The 22,571-nt window shown below is 47.7% G+C and overlaps 1 protein-coding gene across 1 annotated transcript in view; it reads left to right on the forward strand.

The window, feature by feature from the left end:
• Positions 1 to 22,571, forward strand: part of SNTB1 (syntrophin beta 1) — a 253,150-nt gene that overhangs the window by 206,983 nt on the left and 23,596 nt on the right. Inside the window, exon 4 of the mRNA XM_006074717.4 lies at positions 16,270 to 16,409. Within this exon, the coding sequence (XP_006074779.2) occupies positions 16,270 to 16,409 (140 nt within the window). The remainder of the gene's footprint in view (positions 1 to 16,269; positions 16,410 to 22,571) is intronic.

The raw sequence follows: 22,571 nt of genomic DNA on the forward strand, positions 1-22,571 counted from the left end.
TACATGACCACTGGAAAAACCATAGCCTTGACTAGATGGACCTTTGTTGGCAAAGTAATGTCTCTGCTTTTGAATAGGCTGTCTAGGTTGGTCCTAACTTTCCTTCCAAGGAGCAAGTGTCTTTTAATTTCATGGCTGCAGTCACCATCTGCAGTGATTTTGTGGAGTTGCTCGAGGACAGCGCATTCTGGACAATCGAAAGTGCTGTCGTTTGTGTTCAGTGGAGACCTTGTGATTAGCACAGGGGTGGCCAGGATCAGACCTGTTAAGGATGTGTCGATGTAACAGTGGACGTCACCCCGTAAGTGATGAGCCCTGCAGACAGCGGCAGTTCCAGGAAGCGTTACCATTGACTGTGCACTTTAAGCGTGTACTCCTATTGGCGTTTATATAACGCTTCCAATACTTCCACTTTTCCTGGTTACTTCATTTGGCTCTCAGTTGCCCTGTGAAGTAGATACTGTTATGTTCTTAAATTAGATCAATGGGAGGCGCTGGAGAAACCAGAAGCAAGGAGCAGGAGAAGCCAGGTTGCACTCAGGGCATCTGCTAAATAACATGGAGGCCAAAATTTAGATTTAAAAATATTTTTCACAGAGTTAGAACCCGGCACTGTCACTGGAAAGTGATGAAAACTATTTGCAAGTGGAAGTTTCAGCCGTATTTGGTGTCTAAGTCATTTGACATGAGTTTAATTAAGTTCAGCCTGTTTTGTCCCCTTATACACTGGCCAAGGTAACGTTTTTATGTTGGTCGCTGATTTACTCTCTTTTCCGCCTTGTCCACCTTCCAGCACCGATAAGTGACCGAGACGCTGAGCAGGAGACCTGGCACACAATTTGTGCCAAATAAATACTCTGTGAATGAATGAATGAGGAGTTCCGAAGGCAGGACAGAGAAAAACGAAAAGAAAGACTTTTTTTTACAGAAAGCAACATTCTCTTTAGATTCTCAGTAGTTAGTGTGCTACATTATCACTTTTGTACATTGAACTTAGATCTCAGATTTAATTAGTATGAGGGTAATTTTATATGAAATCTGTCACTAAAAGCCCTCCTGAGAGGTTCAGGAACATCCACAAAATGTCCACCTTTGGAAAGACTTCACCCCTGAAGTTCACCCTTTCAAAAGCTACTGCATTTGAAACATGCCTTCCTGTGTCTCATTTAATTCTGCATAGGACAGAGAGAGAAAGAAAAGCACAGGTCACCCTGCGTTTTCATAGTTATTTTCCTATCTGGAAATAACATTTATATTGGTCCCTGTTTGATAACTACAAAGAGTGCGCTGCAGACATGAAGAGGACTTCTTTTCAGAGAAGGAGGTGCCTGGATGTGTGATTAAAGGAATGTATATGAACTCGGATGTTTAAGCAATCCTAATAGAATAGAGGTGGAGGTCACCCCTGCGTTGGAATTGTCAGAGGAGGGTGAATATGAAGGCCTATGAAAGCTGGAGCTAGGAATAAGAATGTTTTAACCCTGCATATAGTCTCTCCTAATAATTTTGGTTAATTCTAATTCCTTTAATAAAAAAAGACAGAATAGATTTTCGGTGGGCAGCTAGCAGTTGTTCTCATAATAAGTAAATACAAAGAAGATCTTGAAAATGGCACGTTAATGACTGAAGTCTGGAGAAGCTACCGTGCAGGAATCAAATGTCCGTGGACACTGTATCACGAGGGGTGGAGGGCGAGCTCCCCGTGGACACTGTATCAGGACAGGTGGAGGGCGAGCTCCCCGTGGACACTGTATCAGGAGGGGTGAAGGGGAGAGCTCACCAAGCAGAGCAGGTCACAGATGAGAGGCTTGCTCCGGCCAGCACACCGTTATTCTGGTCAGCTCATTTCAGCAACAAACGTTTATCATGGCATCATAGACACTGACTAAATGGTTAAAAAAGAAAGGGCCATGACCCAGTGTCAGAATGAGTTATGTGGGCCAGGGAATCTCAAGGCAGGTTGAGCATCAGAATCTCCAGAAGAAGATCAGAAAGGAGAGATGTGTGGTGGCAGCCCTAGGTACACTGTTAGGGTTCACTGGATTTGGGAGTTAAGAATCTATATGCTTAAGGAGTCCCCTCGTGATACCAAGGCAGAGAGTCCAGGGGAACTGGTCTTTGGAAACTACGGATGGAAAGTGAGTGCTCTGCTCATGATGATTGTGGTCATGGTAATCGACACTGGCGATGTTCTCAAAGAATCGTGGGCATGCAACTTCCCAGGCCCCTTGGGATAAATGCATGTTCCCAGTGCCACCCCCAGCATTTTTGAAGAACTGGATCTTAGAATGGGCAGATGTCTGCGTTTGTAACTAGCAGCCCAGCTGGTTTGAAAGCAGGAGGTCTGCACACCAAATGTAGAGAAACAGTGATTTTTGAGGACTTAGTGTTTGCCCGGCAGTGTGCTATGAAACACGTCCACACGTTATCTGATTCCATCCGTCAAGCAATCTCTCAGGAGAGGGACTTTAATTACCCCCATTTTACAGATGTGGAAACTGAAGCATGGGGAAAACTGGGTCAAGATCACACTGTAAATAGCTGAGCTGACTCAAAGCCTAGAACTGTCTGACAACAAGATTTATGATCTTAATACAGAGTGCCTCCTTGCTTCCAGGAGGTCACAGAGGAAAAAAAAGAATCTTTCCAGTTGGGACAGGCTTTATGAAGGCATTGAAACAAAAGTAGGATAAGGGGACTTTGGAATTTGTCATTTGTCCTTGGACACACAAAGTTTGCGATGTCTGTAAAATGAATCCTTTTTTATTTATTTGTTGAGTTATAAAACTTTGAAATATGCAACTCAAAGCAAACATGTTATTTTTTCACACAGTAAATAGTGGAATAGTGTCTGGCATTATTGAATACCTGTTGGACTAGGCCATGACTTTAGAAAACGCTGATATGCCCTAAATCTCTGGTGTCATTAAGAAACTGAAAACTTCAGGGACTTCCCTGGTGGTCCAGTGGCTAAGGCTCCATACCTCCAGTGCAGGGCAGTTCAGTTCCTAGAAATAAGACCTCACATGCCTTGGGGCAAGGTCAAAAAGTGGGAAAAAAGTTGAAAACTTCAGAGGGCATATTGGCAGCTGTGATGCATAATACAGAACATTTTGTGAAAAAAAAAAGCTGATGTGTTTTTGGGGCCAACACTCCCTACATTCTTTGGCCTTTGATAGTCTTTTTAATTGAAATATAGTTGATGTGCAGTATTATTTTAATTTCAGATCTATGGTATAATAATTTCACATTTGCACGCAGTGTAAACTGATCACAGTGATAAATCCAGTAACCATCTGTCGCCACGCATGCTTATCACAGCAGAATTGACCGTCTTCTTCATGCTGTGTGTTCCATCCTTGTGACTTCTTTCTTCAAAGAACTTTCGGTTTTCTCCTTTGAAGAATTAATAAAATGAGGAAATAGATAAGGAAGCCCAAAGATACAGTGAAAATGAAACAGAGAGTGCTGAAGCACAGACTAGGTTTTAAAATAATTTGCTCTTTTGGATTTAGTGATGTCAACTGTCTTTCAAAAGATAACTTTTTAAAAAATTACAAATTTCTGCTGCCTATTAGGATCCCTTTAAAGGGCAAATTTCCTGGGCATTAGAGAAGGAAAGGCTGTAAGTGAAAGATAACTTGTTTACCAAACAGGGACTAGAATTGAAATAGCCCTTTGGAGTTAATGAAAGTATAAAATAGCTTTTCCCCCGTAGACTGAGAGAAGCCTAATTTAATTATCTGTGAGCGTTACAGATTAGAAGCAGCCTTTCCTTCATCTCTGGAAGCTGAGAGTGGACAGCTCACACCTAGTGAAAAAGTGAGTCGCTCTGTCGTGTCTGACTCTTTGCAACCCCATGGACTGTAGCCCACCAGGCTCCTCTGTCCACGGGAATCTCTAGGCAAGAACACTGGAGTGGGTTGCCATGCCCTCCTCCAGGGGCTCCTCCTGACCCAGGGATCAAAGCTGGGTCTCCTGCACTGCAGGCGGGTTCTTCACAGCCTGAGCCCCCAGGGAGGTGGCGGGCATGGGGCACTGGAGCCGGGGGATGTGAGGAATGCCCGTGGAGAGCACAGCGGCCACAGGGCCCTGGGCCCCAGCCGCAGCCATGGTGTAGGCCCCGCGTTCTGTCTCCCATGCTTACTGGGCTTCCCTGGGGGCTCAGAGGGTAAAGAATCCACCTGTGATGCGGGAGACCTGGGTTGGGATTCCCTGGGGGAGGGCATGGCAACCCACTCCAGTGTTCTCATTGGAGAATCCCGTGGACAGAGGAGCCTGGCGGGCTACAGTCCACAGTCTCACAGAGTCAGACACGCCTGAAGCCGCTCAGCACGCATATTTTATAGAGTGTTTATTCTTTTTTTTGGCCACACGATGCAGGATGTGGGGTCTTCGTTCCCCAACCAGGGATCAAACCTGTGCACCCTGCAGAGGGAACACAGAGTCTTCCCCGCTGGACCACCAGGGAAGTCCTGAAAATGTGTGTTTTGAACTGTTACTTTAAGCCATGAACTGGAAGGGTCAGAATCTGCTTAACTTCCTAGCAGTTCTAACATCTAGAGAAGTTTGGTAGTTTACAGATGTTCAAACACTATTTCACAGCCCACTGTACTTATCTGTTACTTGTCCCTTAACGTATCATATCTGGTTGATATAAAACTACACAGCATATTAAATTGGACTTTGCTTTCTTAGATTTTGCTAACATTTGTAGTGGGGCGAGCCGCACCCACAAGGAAATGGGTTTACTAAAATTATAAAAACATGCAAATTAAATTTATAGTATAATGGAATGTTTCATCCCCTTAGAAAATAAACTGTTTCATTTACCAGCCCCTCAGTTGTGTGATGAAGAATAAACATGAGACACTAATTTTGTCCCAGCTACTTGCTGAAAATAAAAATATCCCTTTATGGAACAGCGTCTTATGGGTTATGAGTCATTTACATCTTAGTCTTGAATTACTTTAATCAGATGTGAGACTTGGGGAGTCAGGAGCTTTGATGATTAGGAAAGCATTCGGAACTCGGATTAAACCAGTGTCTGGCCACCTGAAGGAGGTGGGAAGGGCGCACAGGAGGAGCCTGCAGGGGGAGCCTGCTGCCCGGCAGAGCGCCTTGCCCTCCAGCAGGGGAGGCGGTGCCGCGGGGTCCCTGGCGGCCCCTCCTGCCTTTCCCCCTTTGCCCACATCCTGCCCTTTCCTCACGGGGGGGTGGGGGGGCAGCTTTGCGATCATCACAGCGCTGAAGACTGGAGCTAATGTGACCTTGGCTTGTCCACGACCTCTCTGAACCACATTTCTTCTTCTATAAGATAGGGATGTAATAAATGCCAGAAAATGTTGAAAGGGTTCAAAAAAGTGAAACAGCACGGTGCTTGTCTTATTTCCTAGAGCGGCCATAACAACCGCCACAAACTGGGTGGATTAAACAACAGAACGTACTGCCTGCGCTGCTCCAGACAGACTGACGCGACTGAGCACACACGTTCTCTCCAGACCGCTCTCAACTGCCTCTTCTAACTTGCCACTGTTTTTGAGAGACTTGATGATAAGCAAACCCCAAACAACACTGACGTTACTCAGTTATAGCATTCTATAATTCAGGCAGCTGAAATTTACTTCTGGACTTTTCTCAGAAAGGATTAACCTGAGCGCATAAGTAAACAGGATGAAAAGGGAATGTTTACAGGTTTAAAAGAATCAGTGATTCTGAAGCACTCTACAGAATGCAGTTTCGTGCAAACTGCAGGTCTCCATTGCAAACAGCCGGTGTTCTGAGTGGTCCGCAGGGAGCGGCCCTGTCCTGGGGGAGAGTCCAGTGTGTTCCCAGTTGAGCCAAGGCGCTGAGGGGAGCTGCAAATAAATCTTTGACTCTAAACGCAGCGGGTCCCCCACTCCTTCCCCCGTTGTGTCCACAAGTCCTTTCTCTACGTCTGTGTCTCCACTCCTGCAAATAGGTGCATCAGTACTGTTTTTCTAGATTCCGTAACATATACACTGATATATGGGACGAACAGTAGAGGAGCATTGACAGGTGTACGCCACCGTGCATGAAGTACACAGCTAGTAGGAAGCCGGTACAGTGCTCTGTAGGGACCTAGGGGGTGGGATGGTGGGGGGGAGGGAGGCTCAAGAAGAAGAGATTTATGTGTACTTCCAGCTGCCATGTTATAGAGCAGAAACAACACAAATTCTAAAGCAATTACACTTCAATCAAAGAGGCAAGAACCCCACATAATCCAACCTAAACAGAAACAAAGGCTAAATGGGGAAACTCCCTGGAAGTCCAGTGGCTAAGACGCTCCTCCCAAAGCAGGGGACCTGGGTGTGATCCGTGGTCGGGAAGCTAGAGCCCACACGCCACAGCTCAGAGTCTGCATGCAGCAACTAAGGATTCCATGCTGCGACGAAGCTTGAAGATCCTGTGCTCTTTAAAAGAGTTAAAGAATAAGTGGAATGGAGCTATAATGGCAGAAGGAAGTGCAAGTTTTTCAAATTCTAGCACATAATCAACTGTTTATTTCACCTTACTATAAATAATATCTAGGCTGCAGAATAATAATACTGTTTTAAAAAATAAGATAACCTTATGCGTTTGTGTGTTTGGATTAACACAAGTCAAGGACAACTACTGGCAATATTTTAGCACTCATTCTTCTTCTGGAAGGGCTTCCCTAGTGGCTAAGTTGGTAAAGAATCCATCTGCAATGCAGGAGACCTGGGTTTGATTCCTGGGTTGCGAAGATCCCCGGGTCGGGAAGATCCCCTGGAGAAGGGCACAGCAACCCCCTCCAGTGTTCCTGCCTGGAGAATCCCACGGACAGAGGAGCCAGTGGGCTACAGCCCATGGGCTCACAAAGAATCAGACACAACTGAAGCGACTTGGCATGCATGCAGTGGCAGTTCCTAGGTCTGGACAATTAGAGATGAACAGTTGGCTCCCAGATCTGGACACCTTTCTCCTTGGAGGAAGAGTTATTAGATTGATGTAGAGGAGAGGGAGGAAGGAGGAGGGTGGCGGGATTTGCTGTTCTGTAGTAGAGGCTCCAGCAGGGCTGACTTCCTGTTCAAAAGGCAGAGGCAGGTGTACGGCAGAAAGAGAACGTCGCTCTGTCGTGTCCGGCTCTTTTCGACTCCACGGGCTGTAGCCCTCCAGGCTCCTCTGTCCCTGAGGATTCTCCAGGCAAGAACACTGGGGTGGGTGGCCATTTCCTTCTCCAGGGGAATCTTCCCAACCTGGGGGTCAAACACCAGTCTCCTGCATTGCAGGCAGACTCTTTACCATCTGAGCCACCGGGTAAGCCTGTTGGGTGGAAAATCATCCCAAACTTAGTGAGGCACAGGCACAGGGTGGACGGATCTGGTTCTTTCAAGTCTTTAGTCCACGTTGACTATGTTTAGCCTGCACTCACTGTAAAGAGAAAGAGCTCCAGGTGGAATCCAGCAATCTTTCAAAGCAACAAGAGACCTTGGAATCCCTTCCTGGGGCGTCTCTTAGACTGTCATCACTGAAGAGCCGTCTCAGTAGTAGTGAGCCAGTGAGGCACGGCGGTTGAAAGCCCCAGGTGGCGTGATGGGGATGCTCCGGGCGTGATGGGGACTGGACCTTCTCGTGCCTCCCGCCTCCTCTTTGCATCATGCTCTGTGATGAGAAGACATTTAAACTCCGGCTCTGCACCGATCTCCCTGGATATGTGTCATCTGCCCTAAGACTGGCTTCAGTATGAGATCCCAGGGACCAAGGCGTTACTTTTAACAGAGTCATCAAGGCCTCTGTTAGAGTCCATTAGCATCTGACCTTCTGCATACTCAGTAAATAAGATAACTTTCAACAAATGTACTCCACGTCTACAAGTGTTCACGGTGGAAAAAAACAAAACTGAAAACTGAAGATGTAGTAGATTCAGACCATTTTCTTATGATGAATTTCTTGTCTTAAGCCTGCCCCCTAAATTTAGAAGGTGACCTGGTTTGGAAATAGGGTCTTTGCAGATGAGATGAGTTGAGTTCATATTGAAATACATGTGTGCGTGCTCAGTCACTTCAGTCATGTCTGACTCTTTTCCACCCCGTGGACTGCAGCCTGCCAGGCTGCTCTGCACATGGGCTTCTCCAGGCAAGAACACTGGAGTGGGTTTCCATTTCCTCCAGGGATCTTCCTGACCCAGGGATCGAACCCATGTCTCCTGCATTGCAGGCGGATTCTTTACTGCTGAGCCGCCAGGGAATGTTCCAAGTGTGCAATAGTCAGACTATATTTTTCGTCCCATAGTTTTCACTTAGCTTTCTCTTCCTAGTCTTGACACCCATTAAACAAAGGGATCACCCAGTCTGCTCCTCACTGTAAGCCACTCTTGAATTCCTCTTGTTATCCAGGTGCCAAACTAGGATCTGTGTGAGAGGTGAGGAGCCAGTCCTGTGAGCCTGAGGCTTCCCCAGAACCCTGTCCTGAACCTTCCTTCCAGCCTTCTTTCCCTTTCTCCTCTCCCCACCTCTCCATCTCCTCTGCACCCAGGTGTGGAGGTCCCATCGGGCTCCCGCCTTCTGGGTCTGGAGGCGCTTCAGGACCAGCTGGAGGAGAGCTGCAGGCGAGGGACTTGCTGAGCGGCTCCCCGTCCTCTTCTGGATGTGTAGCGATGATCTTTATCCGGCTTTCTGAGACTTGGTGCAGGGATTAATTATCTAATGTTTGTAAAGCATCTGGAAGTTGATAACTGCTAATTATTTTACCCTGGTATCTTGTCCTTTGTTCTAAATACTTACCAATCTGAAGTGAAAGGGCGTTAAAGTCGAGGGCTTCCCTGGCGGTCCAGCGGTTAAGCCTTGGCCTTCCAGTGCTGGGGGTGGAGGCTCCATCCCTGGTCAGGAGGCTAGGATCCCACGGGCCTTGAGGCCAAAGAAACCCCAAACAAACATAAACAACAGAAGCAGTACTGCAACAAATTCAATAAAGACTTTGAAAATGGTCCACATCAGAAAAAAAAATTATAAAAAAGGTTGTCAAGATAACCACAATCTCTGAAATGAGGTTGTGATGGACCCTCTTCCCTTGGGAACCTTTTCAGTCTCCTGTGAGCCACTGTCTGTTCTAGATCATCCTTCCTGAGCAGCGTGGCTGGAGGAAGAGCGCTCGAGGTGTGAAATGGACGTAGTCAAGCTACTGGTACCGACCATGTAAGAGTGAAGGTGAAAGTCGCTCGGTCCTGTCTGACTCTTTGGGACCCCATGGACTACAGCCCGCCCTGCTCCTCTGTCCATGGAATTCTTCCAACCCAGGGATCGAATCTGGATCTCCTGCCTTGCAGGCAGATCCATTACTGTCTGAGCCACCAGGGAAGCCCACCTACCTTATGGGAAGTGCTTTATATACATTATTGCTTTTAATCCTCACATAATATACACAGGAGGCCGTTGGTGGCCATTGGTGGTAAGGAATCTGCTCACAATGCAGCAGATGCAGGTTCGATCCCTGGGTCAGGAAGATCCCCTGGAGGAGAGAATGGCAACCCCCTCCAGCATTCTTGCCTGGAGAGTCCCATGGACGAGGAGCCTGGTGGGCTACAGTCCATGGGGTCGCAAAGAGGCGGACATGACTGAGCGACTAAACCATCGCCGCGACCACATCGTGAGCAAGTGCTCAGAGCAGTTCCAGCTGAGAACTGGTAAAGCTCGATTTTGAAGATGTTGTTATCTGGTTCCAAAGACTCTGAGCTCTTCCTGCCTCCTTCCCCCTTCACCCCGTGCTCAAGCAGAAGGCAGAAAATCGGCAGCTTGGGCAGAGTGAGCTGGTGTGAGGAGGGAAGGCGAGACCCACACTTGTCTTTTTCCCGGTGCACAAAGTCCGCTGAACACAGAAGAGGTTTAAAGTGAGAGTCTAGAAGCTAAAGCAGCCCCAGCCTATAAGCAAGGAACTTTATACTGAAAAAAAAAAAAAAAAGATCTGATTTTGACTTTGGAGAGGCTGTTAGTGATAATTTAGACTTACCCCACACTTTGGCAGATGAGGACATTAGAGCTACAAAGGCAAATAATTCTCACCCAAGGTCACTCAGATCTCTAATTCAATATTCTTAGTAGGAAGGGCTAATATTTTTTTAATTCCTTAGGCCTCTTTACTTACTGTTTGTTAATTTTTATTTATATTAAATTTTATTTATTTATTTTCTTCCAGTTATATTGGATATAATTGGCATATAGCTCTGTATAAGTTTAAGGTATACAACATAATGATTCTACCTACCATACCTCATGGACTGATTACTACAATAAGCTTAGTGAATGTCTACCATCTCATAAAAAACAAAATAAAAGAAACAGAAAAAAATTTTTTTCCATGTGATGAGAGCTCTTAGTATTTGCTCTCTTAAAAGCTTTCATATATAGCACACAGCAATGTTACTTACATTAATCATATCACTAATACTTATTTACCTTATAACTGGAAGTTTTTACCTTTTGACCGTCTTCCTCCAATTCCTCTTCCTTTCCTCCCACCTCTGAATCACAAATCTGACCTTTCTATGAGTTTGTTTCTCTGACGTATAATTGACCTACAGCACGTTACTGGTTCCAAGCGCACAACACAGTGATTCAGTGTTTCTAGACATTGCAAATCATTCACAAGAAAAGCTAACACGTTTCAGGCTTGCCTGCTTACTGTATCGGAGAAGGCAGTGGCACCCCACTCCAGTACTCTTGCCTGGAAAATCCCATGGACGGAGGAGCCTGGTGGGCTGCAGTCCATGGGGTCGCTGAGGGTCTGACATGACTGAGCGACTTCACTTTCACTTTTCACTTTCATGCATTGGAGAAGGAAATGGCAACCCACTCCAGTGTTCTTGCCTGGAGAATCCCAGGGACGGGGGAGCCTGGGGGGCTGCCGTCTATGGGGTCACACAGAGTCAGACACGACTGAAGTGACTTAGCAGCAGCAGCAGCAGCTTACTGTATGCAGGACGCTTTTCTAAGCTCTCTGTGTGTATGAGTTCGTTCTATCTGTATGACTCTAAGAGGCAACAGCATCATCTTCTCTTTGAAACACCTACAGAAAGGGCACGGAGAGATTTTGGTAAAACCATCTCTTTGAACGTAATCTTCAGATTTCAAATACTGTAGAGGAAATGAGGTCAGCAGTTTTCAAAGTGTATTTCAGTGTTTGTTAGGAACCCTGCTCAGAAGTGTGAATTGTCAGAAGATAAAGGCATAAAATCTGGGATCCCAACCAGGCTGCAGCCCTATACACACTCTTTCGATTGTTCCACATTTTGTTTTATGACTAGATGACTCGAGTCCTGTCTCAAGTTGAGGAGTCAACGCCTGCCGCCTTCAATCTCTCTCAAAATTGAGGCGTAACTGACGCAGAGCATTGTGTGAAGTTTGAGGTGTGCAGCATGTACACTTCATGCATTTATATCTATGTGTTCCCTCATTTTCTTAGTTTTTTATAATGTTTATTTGGCTGCATCGGGTCTTGGTGTGCACCCAGGATCCTCTGCAACGCATGGACTCCTTAGCTGTGCTGCACGGGTGCAGTGCGTGTGGCTCGCGGGCCCTCAGGTGCCCAGGCCCAGTGGTCACCTTGGCAGCTCTGCAGGCTGGTGCATGGGCTCTAGTTGCACCACGGCTCGTGGGGTCTTAGTACCCCCGCCGGGGATCAAACCCACGTCCCCTGCGTTGCAAAGCAGATTCTTAACCACGGGACCACCAGGAAAGTCCCTGTTCCCTCAATGCTTAGCAATGACTTCTTTCTGCCCTTAGACCCTTCTTGCCGTTTTGTAACCCTTGTCTCTCCTGCTCTGCAGAGGTGACTGTGTGATGACTTTTTATGGGGTTTAGCTCAGTTGTGTGTCAGAATAATTTCCGAATTGCAGGTCTGTTTCCCTGTTTCTTTCCTTTCACCATCTTCATTAGAAACACGATCAGGTCTTGAGACTGCTCGATGCAGATCTAGCGGTGGGAAGCCAGGGTCGCAGTGGAAGTTGCCACATCTGTTCCAGGAGTCTGCTGCTAAGTCACATCAGTCGTGTCCGACTCTGTGCGACCCCATAGACGGCAGCCCACAAGGCTCCTCTGTCCCTGGGATTCTCCAGGCAAGAATACTGGAGCGGGTTGCCATTTCCTTCTCCAATGCATGAAAGTGAAAAGTGAAAATGAAGTCTCTCAGTCGTCCCCGACTCTTAGCAACACCAAGGACTGCAGCCTACCAGGCTCCTCCGTCCATGGGATTTTCCAGGCAAGAGTACTGGAGTGGGGTGCCATTGCCTTCTCCGGTTCCAGGAGTCGCATTTCAGTAAAATGCAGACACAGCCCCGGAACTGTTGCATTAACATCGGAGAATCTTTGGATGCCAGGAAATTTGGATTTGTAATAGAAGTTAGCAGCAAACAACAGCCTAAATATTTCAAACCTGAATAAAGGTGTCCTTGAAAGACTTTACAGTATGAGCTCATGTGACCCAAAATATGGTTTTAAAAATCTGCTCATCAACATGAATTTTCTCTCCTTGTAAAGCCAATGGTCCTCATGGGCAGCCTTCTGTTGCCTTTGAGCAGCCACGTAGTATCAATCTGAAGCTTCTGCACACAGAGTTAGTGGGGTCGCCCTCTCTGAGTATTCTAGTAGCAGAATTAACCTGTCAGCAGAGGTTTTTAATAAGCCACAAACTGTGGCTAGGGCTTTGGAATTGTTCATACCTGTATACACCAATGGGCACATGGGCTAGTTTATGATTCCACCATTAGAAAGATCTGCATGTTACTGAGGGTATTTACTGTTGAGGGTTATTTTGCAAACTTCGTATTGTTTTTGAAGGAGGATGCTTAGTTGTGTTCGCATTGAGAAGACTGGTTCCAGACAAAGTCAATGGATCAGATCTGACTAGGTAAGACAGGCACTTTGGGAAGATTGTCTATAGCTTCTCCAGTCCTGTGTAATGAGCTGGAAAAGCAATTTACTAAGTTTAATGTTGTTATTCAGTCGCTCAGTTGTGTCTGACTCTTTGCAACCCCGTGGACTGCAGCATGCCAGGCTTCCCTGTCCTTCACTGTCTCCCAGCGTTTGCTCAAACTCATGTCCATTGAGTCAGTGATGCCATCCAAATATTTCATCCTCTGTCACCCCCTTCTCCTCCTGCCTTCAGTCTTTCCCAACATCACGGTCTTTTCCAACGAGTCGGCTCTTTGCATCAGGTGGCCAAAGTATTGGAGCTTCAGTTTCAACATCAGTCCTTCCAATGAATATTCAGGACTGATTGCCTTTAGGACTGACTGGTCAGATCTCCTTGCAATCCAAGGGACTCTCAAGAGTCTTCTTCAACACCACAGTTCAAAAGCGTCAATTCTGCAGTGCTCAGCTTTCTTTATAGTCCAACTCTCACATCTGTACATGACTAGTGGAAAAACCATGGCTTTGACTATACGAACCTCTATTGGCAAGTGATGTCTCTGCTTCTTAATATGCTGTTTGGCTTGTCATAGCTTTTCTTCCAAGGAGCAAGTATGTTTTAATTTCATGGTTAATGTAGAGGCTGGAAAAAACTTATTCCAACCCCCGAACACTTTATGCCTTAAGACCATAGCTTATTCACCTTGTACAGTCTGGTACGTTCCTTTTTCTATCAATTCACTTTGATCTCTTGAAGATGCTGTTGTTCTTCTGGAAAAAGCAATAAGCTAGAGCTCAATTTTTTGTATGCATAAAGTGCATAAAGGAGAAAATAAGCCAGGCAGTCATTCATATTCTAGTATTAATAACTTTACAGGGCATTTCTTCATTCTAAAAAGGAAACTCTTATTTGGAATTGTTGGAAGAAGGGCATTAAAAAAGAAAAGTGATCATTGTGCAATGAATTCTTCCTGGAAGGAGGATGAATTGAAATTGTCAGCACCGAAGATACTCTTGGCTTGCCTTATCATTTTTCCCAAGGAAAGTCAGTACTTTGTCACATTGTTGCTGTTTCCAAAGAAAACCTTTTTTTGAGAAGTTTAAACATCAGTGAGTCTTCCACAGTTTTCTCACCCTGAGTTTTACCACCCGCCAGGTTCCGTGTTCGGGCCGTAACGTGCGCTGTCCCATGTGATCTGCACGCCGGCTCATGAGGGCCGAGCTACTAAACACGCTACTACACAGGCTCTTCCTGCTGCTGTCGTTCGGTCGCTCAGGCATGTCCAACTCTGCGACCCCATGGACTGCAGCGAGCCAGGCCTCCCTGTCCATCACCAACTCCTGGAGTTTAGTCAAACTCATGTCCATTGAGTCGGTGATGCCATCCAGCCATCTCATCCTCTGTCGTCTCCTTCTCCTCCTGCCCTCAATCTTTCCCAGCATCAGGGTCTTTTCCAATGAGTCAGTTCTTCGTATCATGTGGCCAAAGTATTGGAGTTTCAGCTTCAGCATGAGTCTTTACAGTGAATATTCAGGACTGATTTCCTTCAGGATTGACTGGTTTGATCTCATGTCCATAAACAAGCTCTAAATGGTGTTTACTCTACATTTTAGACATTTTAACTCAATCTTCACACCAACCCTCTATAGGTCCTATTATTTCCCCATTTCACAGATACAGAAACGGAGATACAAAGAGATTCGCTAACTTGTTCAATATCGCATGATCTCGTGGGATCTTGCAGTACACTGTGGAGTTGATTTATGTCCAGGGCTTCTAGTTCCAGAATATACTGTTGTATATTCATGTTATCATTATCAGGGAGGAAATAGAAGCACAGAGAATAACAGCTTGCCCCAAGTCACACCGGCAATGAATAAGGGAGCAGGGTCTCAGATTCAGGCACCTGCAAGCTACAGCCGTCGTATCATCCTGCCATCGTCTTTTTTGATCAGTCATTTCTAAAGCCGCACACACTTGCTTCCACTCAACACAAATCTCACTGAGGCACTTAAGAAAAGGTAATGATAAGAACAGGAAGGGAGAAATTAGCTTTATCATTTATTTAGCTTCCTGATTAGTTTGTTTACTTAGTTCACTGTTTCCTTTCATTCTGAGTCAATGTGGGAGAGTGGTTCATTATGAGAGAGTCGGATCCTCACTGGATTAGTTGCCAGAGTCAAAGACAACCTTAACCTCATGTAGAGCAGTGTTTCTTATCTTTAATGAGCCTATGAACCCCTGAGGACCTGGTGAAAATGCAGAGGCTGATTCAATAGGTCTGGGATGAGCCGAGATTCTGCATTCCTCGCAAGTGTCCAGGTGATGCCGACGCTGCTAGAACATGATCCGTGCTTTGAGCAGCAAGGCTGGAGTATTGAGCTTTTCCAAACTGATCAGAGAGATTTACTCCCAGAGTTCAAATGGGAAGGAGGGCATTTTCATAGATGGAAGAACACTTAGGGAGTTTGGTCAAATCAACACTGGGCAGAGGAGGGATGACCCATGAAATAAGAGCTGAGCTCCACAGGCTCAGCCTTAGGATTGAAAGGAGCCTTAAAGGTCATCTGGTCCAAACATCCAGCCAATGTTTGAATCCTCTTGGATCCCTGCCAGGTCATCTCAGCCCTTGAGTTACAGAAGTATTTGCCATGAATGGAAATAAACATTCAACAGAACAAGAGAATTTCAAGATGGTGCCTGAATCACAGAAAGAATCAAACAGTGAATGGCTTTTGGAAGAGCTGTGATGCCTCATGCCAGCACAGACAGACGTTTGCTACATTTTTAGAGTCTCTGGATATTGATTCAGAAGTTTTCAGACCTACCGTTTCATAATAAAAGCAGTGCACTCTATCAGAGGGCCACTTGGGAGTGCTTCTTCCCCTACACGTGTCGCCCTGCTATGAGTAGAGGTGTCTGTGCTGACTGGCAGGTGAGAGTCAGCGGCAGGTGTTGGCTGCCGGCTACTTCTTGGCAGCCCTGACTGTAAACCAGGGCCCTTGAGAAACCATATTTTCAAGGACCCAGCATCCTGCAACCGTGAATGGTCTACCCTCACTTTGATTTTCCATGCGTGCATCGTGTCCAGCTGTTTGCAATCCCATGGACTGGGGCCGCCAGGCTCCTCTGTCCCTGGGATTCTCCTGGCGAGAATACTGGAGCAGGTTGCCATTTCCTCCTCCAGGGGATCTTCCGACCCAGGGATGGACCGGCGTCTCCTGTGCGTCCTGCGTTGGCAGCGGATTCACTAAGCCACCTGGGGACTCGGCCTGAACCAAAAGATACTTGTGCTGTGGGGCCTTCTGACGGGGAGCTGCCAGCTTCTCCTTTTCTCTCGTCTCAGGCTGTTGCTTGATGGTTCTCTGCCTTCTGTTTCAGGTGCCTGGGGACAGCGAGAAGCGGTGGAGGCCAGCCCTGGTTGTACTGACGGAGAAGGACCTTCTTATTTACGATAGCATGCCACGGAGAAAGGAAGCCTGGTTCAGCCCAGTTCACACGTACCCACTTCTTGCCACCAGGTAGCCATGGTCTTGTGTCTGGGTGTGAGGAGTTTGCTGTTTGAATCTTTTAATCAATGATAATTATTTCAACATGTGATATTACTGCTTCCTCTTGCAGCAGGAGCTGAGAGTTCCTCCAGAATGTAGGCACACATTTTTAGCCACTTAGATTAATTATCATTTCTGACCACACACAGGGCAACACAAAGCCCTTTCCTCCTAATGGAGAGGCAGCGACACCAGGGGCATGTGCCCGGCCTAGGGGCCTTCCTGCGCCTCCATCCCGTCCACTTGCAGATGAGCTCCACACGTGTGCCTACTCTTGGGTTCAGGCAGAATCAAGTAAGGGTCTTCACTTGGTGGCACAAAGAATGTCATGTGGGCATGTCCCACTGTGCTTTTTGAAGCTCGGTCAGCAGGAAACCCCGCAGCAAGTCCTTCTGCAGTTGGCGGGGCGCCTCCCCTGGAGGTGGGGCTGCGGGGGTCTGTCTGCTGCTCAGCACCTTCAGTGTTGAGACTTTTGATCCTAACGCACCATGTGCTTCAGTGCCTTCTCTGAAGTCCCGTATCCTGAGCACCGGAGCACCTCAGAACAGACCCCTGCTTTCAGACCTGGCTCCTGCCGCCGGCTCTCTGTGTATGCTTTCTGACAATGCGTTTAGTTTTCATCACTCCTGCTATGTCTCTTTCCCTACCTAGAAGCTTTGTGTCCATGATGTTTGTGGCCCCTGCTGGCATAGCTGCTGGCAACTTGGGGCCCTTAAACATCCGTAGAATGAATTACTGAACAATGTGGGGTGGGCTCTGAAAAGAGTTTGTCCAACCGACAGCGCAGTGAACTGAGGTTTGGGGGCATCTGTTCTGGGTGAGAGAGACAGTCAAGATGGCTTCTCCTATCTGAATGGATTGAGATGCCAAACGGGTTATAGTCAAAGCTCAGGTGCAAGAAGAGAACGAGCCCCAGTAGCAGAGCAGAAGTGCCACAAAAATCAAAGCGACAACAATGAGCAGAGCTGAAGCTCCCCGAGCTCCCTCCTACTTACCTCATGGTTGGGGACGGGGAACAGCAAGGGTACCCTGAGAGTACCTGTGAGCAGGGCTGAAGCTCCCCAAGCTCTCTCCTGCTTACCTCGTGGTTGGTGACGGGGAACAGCAAGGGTACCCTGAGAGTACCTGTGAGCAGGGCTGAAGCTCCCTGAGCTCCCTCCTACTTACCTCATGGTTGGCGATGTGGAACAGAAAGGGTATCCTGAAAGTACCCACTGTTGGCCTCAGAGGTAAGTAGAGGAAGCCTTCAGGGGCTGGGAACCAGGCCTATATCACTTAGACATTCATCAAGTAAATAAAATGAAATAAAACAGTAGTTTAATTTTTTAGTCTCTTAAGCCTCAAAAATCTTGGCAGGGTAACTATTAAAATACTGTTTGTGTTTCAATAAAACCTCAATAATCAGAATACAAGTATCCTACGATGTTCCTGCAAAGATCCGGGCTGTTCCTTGGGCTTCGTTCAAATTCAGCCCAGTCCCTGTCACTTTCCGCAGTTAATATCCATGCTCTTCATCCATGGGCACTGGTGTTCAGGTTCTGAGACATCCCTGTAATGAAATCAAAGAAAGACTAGACCACAGTCACTGTCTTCCAGTTACTAAGATATATTGGACTCTTGGACCTCTTGGAACGGTTTTCAGGAACAAAAGTTTAAAGAACGTAAAGTTTCTAGGTACTTTTCAGGCAACTTGAAAATAAAACTTACCTTAACACATAGCTTTTGTCTCTCAGTTTCTGAGCATTCTGACTAGTGGAGGCTGCTATTTCATTCCTGTGTGCGTGTACTTATTGATTCAGGATTTTAAATACTCAGTTCCTGGATCGCACTGGCCACCTTTCGAGGATTCAGTAGTTGGGGCCGGTGTCTGCCGTTTTGCACGGCGTGGATCTAGAGCAGCTCCACCGCACGGCACGTTCTGTTGGACAGCAGTGCCTGGAGCGTACACGACTCCCTCGGAATTTGTCCCAAGCAGCCTGCCAACAGCTCAGGCCACCGGGGGGGTTCATCCTCCAGGCTCTGCAGGCTGTCGGCACAAGCTGGGCTCCTGTGGCTCTTTGTGACCCCACGGACTGTAGCACGCCAGGCCTCCGTGTCCATCGCCAACACCCAGAGCTCAAACTCACGTCCGTTGCGTCAGTGATGCCGTCAACCGTCTCATCCTCTGTCGTCCCCTTCTCCTCCTGCCCTCAGTCTTTCCCAGCATCGGGGTCTTTTCCAATGAGTCAGGTCTTCGCATCAGGTGGCCACAGTATTGGAGTTTCAGCCTCAGCATATGAACGCATACAAAAGCAAAGCCCCCGAAGGCGGGGCGGGTGCAGACACAGCAGCTGGCAGCTGAGTACCTGTCGGTGGCACCGGAAGCACCTGCCGTAGACTCGCCAGCCGTGCGGTGTCCGGTCTGCATTATGTGCAAATCACACCAATCACCGAAAACCACGAGCTGCGCCCAATGTGGAGACAGAAGATGGGATTCCTACTCGGTGCAAACTGTGCTCACTTACGATGCAACATTTGAAAAGACCGGCGTCCAGGGGCCTCCCTGGGGGCCCAGTGGTTAAGACCTCGCCTTCCGATGCTGATGGTAGGGGCTGCGGATTGGATCCTGGTTGGGGAGCTAAGCCCCACCTGCCTCGCGGCCAAAAAAACCAAAGCATAAAATGGGAGCAATGTTGTAACAACTTCAATAAAGGCTTTAAAAAGAAGGAAAAAAATCAGGGTCTGCCATCTAAATATAAAGGAGATGTGCTGGGGATGCTTGACTTCCCATCTCACCACCCTCTCCCAGATTACTGACCTCTGAACTGCAGAAGAGCTCATCTTGATGTGTCTGAATTAGCCCCATGAGCCCGTAATTGTGCCCCTGACCTCTGCTGGAAGCCCGGGAGGCAGTTAAGATGTGGAGGCCGCACTGGGAGCCTCTCCTTCCTTCAGTGCCACCTGGAATCCTGGAAACGGAGGAGCTGGACTCCCATCCTCGCTTTCTCTCCCAGGACAGGGCTTAGCCCGGGGTCACTGCACTTCCCCCCTTCCCAGTCCCGTCTGTTCACGCACTTGGTCGAAAGCTGCCCTCTGCCCAGCCCAGCGGGGGGATGCACTTTAGGGAAATGGCTTTTAACTGACCTTTCTCTTGCTCATCAGCTCCCGTGGTTTGCCTGCATCGGTCCTGGCTAACTTCCCTCCTGGACCCTGTGCGTGTGTCTAGAAAAAGACTTTTGGGAAACAGCGAGGAAAACGACCCCTGCATCTCCCCGTGTAATCACAGTGGAGACATAGCCCCTTTGCAGCTCCAGGCTGGGAGCAGCATCCCCGCCCTGAAGGTTGACAGTCTCCCTGCGCAGCAGGCCGGTTCTCCTGTTACTGGAGGGTGTGTGGTGGGTCCGGGTGCTTGTGCTCAAAACCTGATAAACAGGCCAGGTTGGTGGAAAGCTTGCTTTATGTCAGATGCCGGCACTGGGGGCAGGAGTGGATGTCTGTGCAAAGGCCCAGTCCTCCCCTGACAAGTAGTGAGCGCTCTCATAGACAGATTGGATGGGGGGCCTGCAGAAACAGTGCCCGCAGCTCTGGCCGCTCTTCAGATTGGCCCTCAGTGGTCTGACAGGCCTCGTCTTGGTGGTTTCAGGGACGGCTCATCTTCAGTTCCGGGGCCATTCGTTCTCATTTCTCTGAGGCCAGTTCTCAGACCTGTAGCAGCTCGTGTCCTGGGTAACGTCTGGTCATCGTGTAGCTAACTTCTCCCACCTGGTGGTCTAGAATCCATAAGACTGCTCGCAAGATATATCTCAGAATATTATCTGTAGCCCTCGAGAAAGAACTGAAGGCCCTTGACCATGCCTCATGACTACGTTGTTAGTATTTAGTCTCATGGACTGTTTTCCATTATTTCCTCATTTCGCACTTCTCTGATTAAACCTCTCCTTTGACGGAAGTTTTCCACACACAAGAGGCAGGCAGGGGACATGGGTTGGGGAAGGACCACAGGGCCCCGCTCCGTTTCATCTGAGATGGGAGGCCAGGCGTGGCAGACACCCAGGGAAACCCCGATCCTCCCACCACAGAAGGCACCCCAGCACTTCCTCTGGGAAGGAGGGCTGCTCCCCAACCTCAGTTGAAATTCATCGAGTGACTCTTTCACTTACTTCTCATGTGTTCCACGCACACACCTGTGGCTCTGTGCGCTTGGCATATAAGCGTTCAGGCACATAGCCCGTCTAGTAGCATTATTTTTCCGAAGAAGGGGAGTCGTGTCTTTTTATAATTTCTTTTGAAGACCTTCTCTTAAGGTATTATTTATAAACAGTGCTATACACGAATCTTAAATGTGTAGTTCACTCAACTTTTATTTGTAGATACAGAGCCACATCGTCTAAAGTTTTATTATAGGTTAGGGTGTCTGCTAATTAATCATCCTGGGTAACTTTATCAGGAAGTCCATTATATGCCATCTGCAAATAGCTAGACCCAGCTGCTAATAAACCCGTGGCTGACCTTTGTGGAAGGAGCATAGACAAAGCCAACAGCTTTACATGGATTCTACCTGACTTTGCAAAACTTGCTCAACTTAAGAATCACCTGGCTGTCCATTAACGATTCTGGCCCCACGCACCCTGCCCTGGAGATCCTGGCTCAGCAGGCCCAGGTTAGGAGTCAGGAGTCTGTGCTTAACAAGCTTCAGATGTAGTGCACAGTTACCACGTTTAACCCTCGCAGCCCCACGAGCTTTAGGTTTTCTTCCTGTGTCACAGAGAAGTAAACTGAGGAACTAGGAGGTTATGTAACTTACCCACAGTTGAACAGCTGGTGAGAAACAGACCCGGAATTCTGATTCTGAATCCACTTTCTGTTTTTTTTAAAGATTTATTTAGTTTCAGCTGCTCTAGGTCTTCGCTGCTACGTGCAGTAAGCGGGAGCTACTCTCCCATTGCGGTGTGAAGGCTTCTCTTGTGGAGCACAGGCTCTAGGCGCTCAGGCCTCAGTAGTTGGGCACATGGGCTTAGTTGCCCTGTGACATGTGGAATCTTCCCAGACCAGGTATTGAACCTATATGCCCTGCATTGGCAGGCAAATTCTTCACCACTAGACCACCAGGGAAGCCCTGAATGCACCTTCTTAACCACCATTCAGTAAAGCCAGAATGGTGGCTCAGATGGTTAAGAATATGCCTGCAATGCAGGAGACTAGAGATCCAACCAGTCAATCCTAAAGGAAATCAGTCCTGGGTGTTCATTGGAAGGACTGATATGGAAGCTGAAACTCCAATACTTTGGCCACATGATGCGAAGAGCTGACTCACTGGAAAAGACCCTGATGCTGGGAAAGATTGAAGGTGGGAGGAGAAGGGGGCGACAGAGGATGAGATGGTTGGATGGCATCACCGACTCAATGGACATGAGTTTGAGTGATCTCCAGGAGATAGTGAAGGACAGGGAGGCCTGGTGTGCTGCAGTCCATGGGGTCGCAAAGAGTCGGACACAATGGAGTGACTGAACAACAACTGCACCATTCTCTGCAGCCTCCCAGGAGCATATTTCCTATTCCCTGAAGATCAGATGGCTCTTCAAATTTACTGAGTGGATCATATAAATCTTTCCTTAGCACTCCTGACAACTTAGTCATGAACAGAGAGCCGTTCAGATCCTACAGCAGAGTGAGCACAGAGCTGGGGACTCTCTAAGACCTGGAGTTTATGCCCAGGACTTCGACCAGGGGTTCTCAAAGTGTCGTCGCCAGCCGGAATGTGAGCACTGCCTGGGAACTTGGGGCACATTGCAAATGCTCCATCCCACTTCAGAGGAATTAAATCAGAAACTCCAGGACTGGGGCCCAGCCCACATGTGAGGGCACAAGCCCTCCAGGTGCTTCTGATGTGGGCAGATGAGAGCCCCTGGTTCAGAAGACTTGACTGGCTCCCAGGGTTCCTGGTGGGAAGGAAACGCCATAGCCAGGACGGGGCCTTTGTCCTCTGTGTTCTTCAGAAGCACCATTTTGCTTCAAGCAGTGGTGACCACTGATGAGTTAGTTCGAAGGCTGTCCTGGATCCAGGTGCCCACAGAGTCATCAGCAGGTCCCAGAATGTGCATATGGCTTCCCTGCTCTTCCGTCTTATAGCATTTTCCACTGGTCCTTTGCCCT

The sequence above is a fragment of the Bubalus bubalis genome, chromosome 15 (assembly GCF_019923935.1).
Source record: "Bubalus bubalis isolate 160015118507 breed Murrah chromosome 15, NDDB_SH_1, whole genome shotgun sequence".
Lineage (NCBI taxonomy): Eukaryota > Metazoa > Chordata > Mammalia > Artiodactyla > Bovidae > Bubalus > Bubalus bubalis.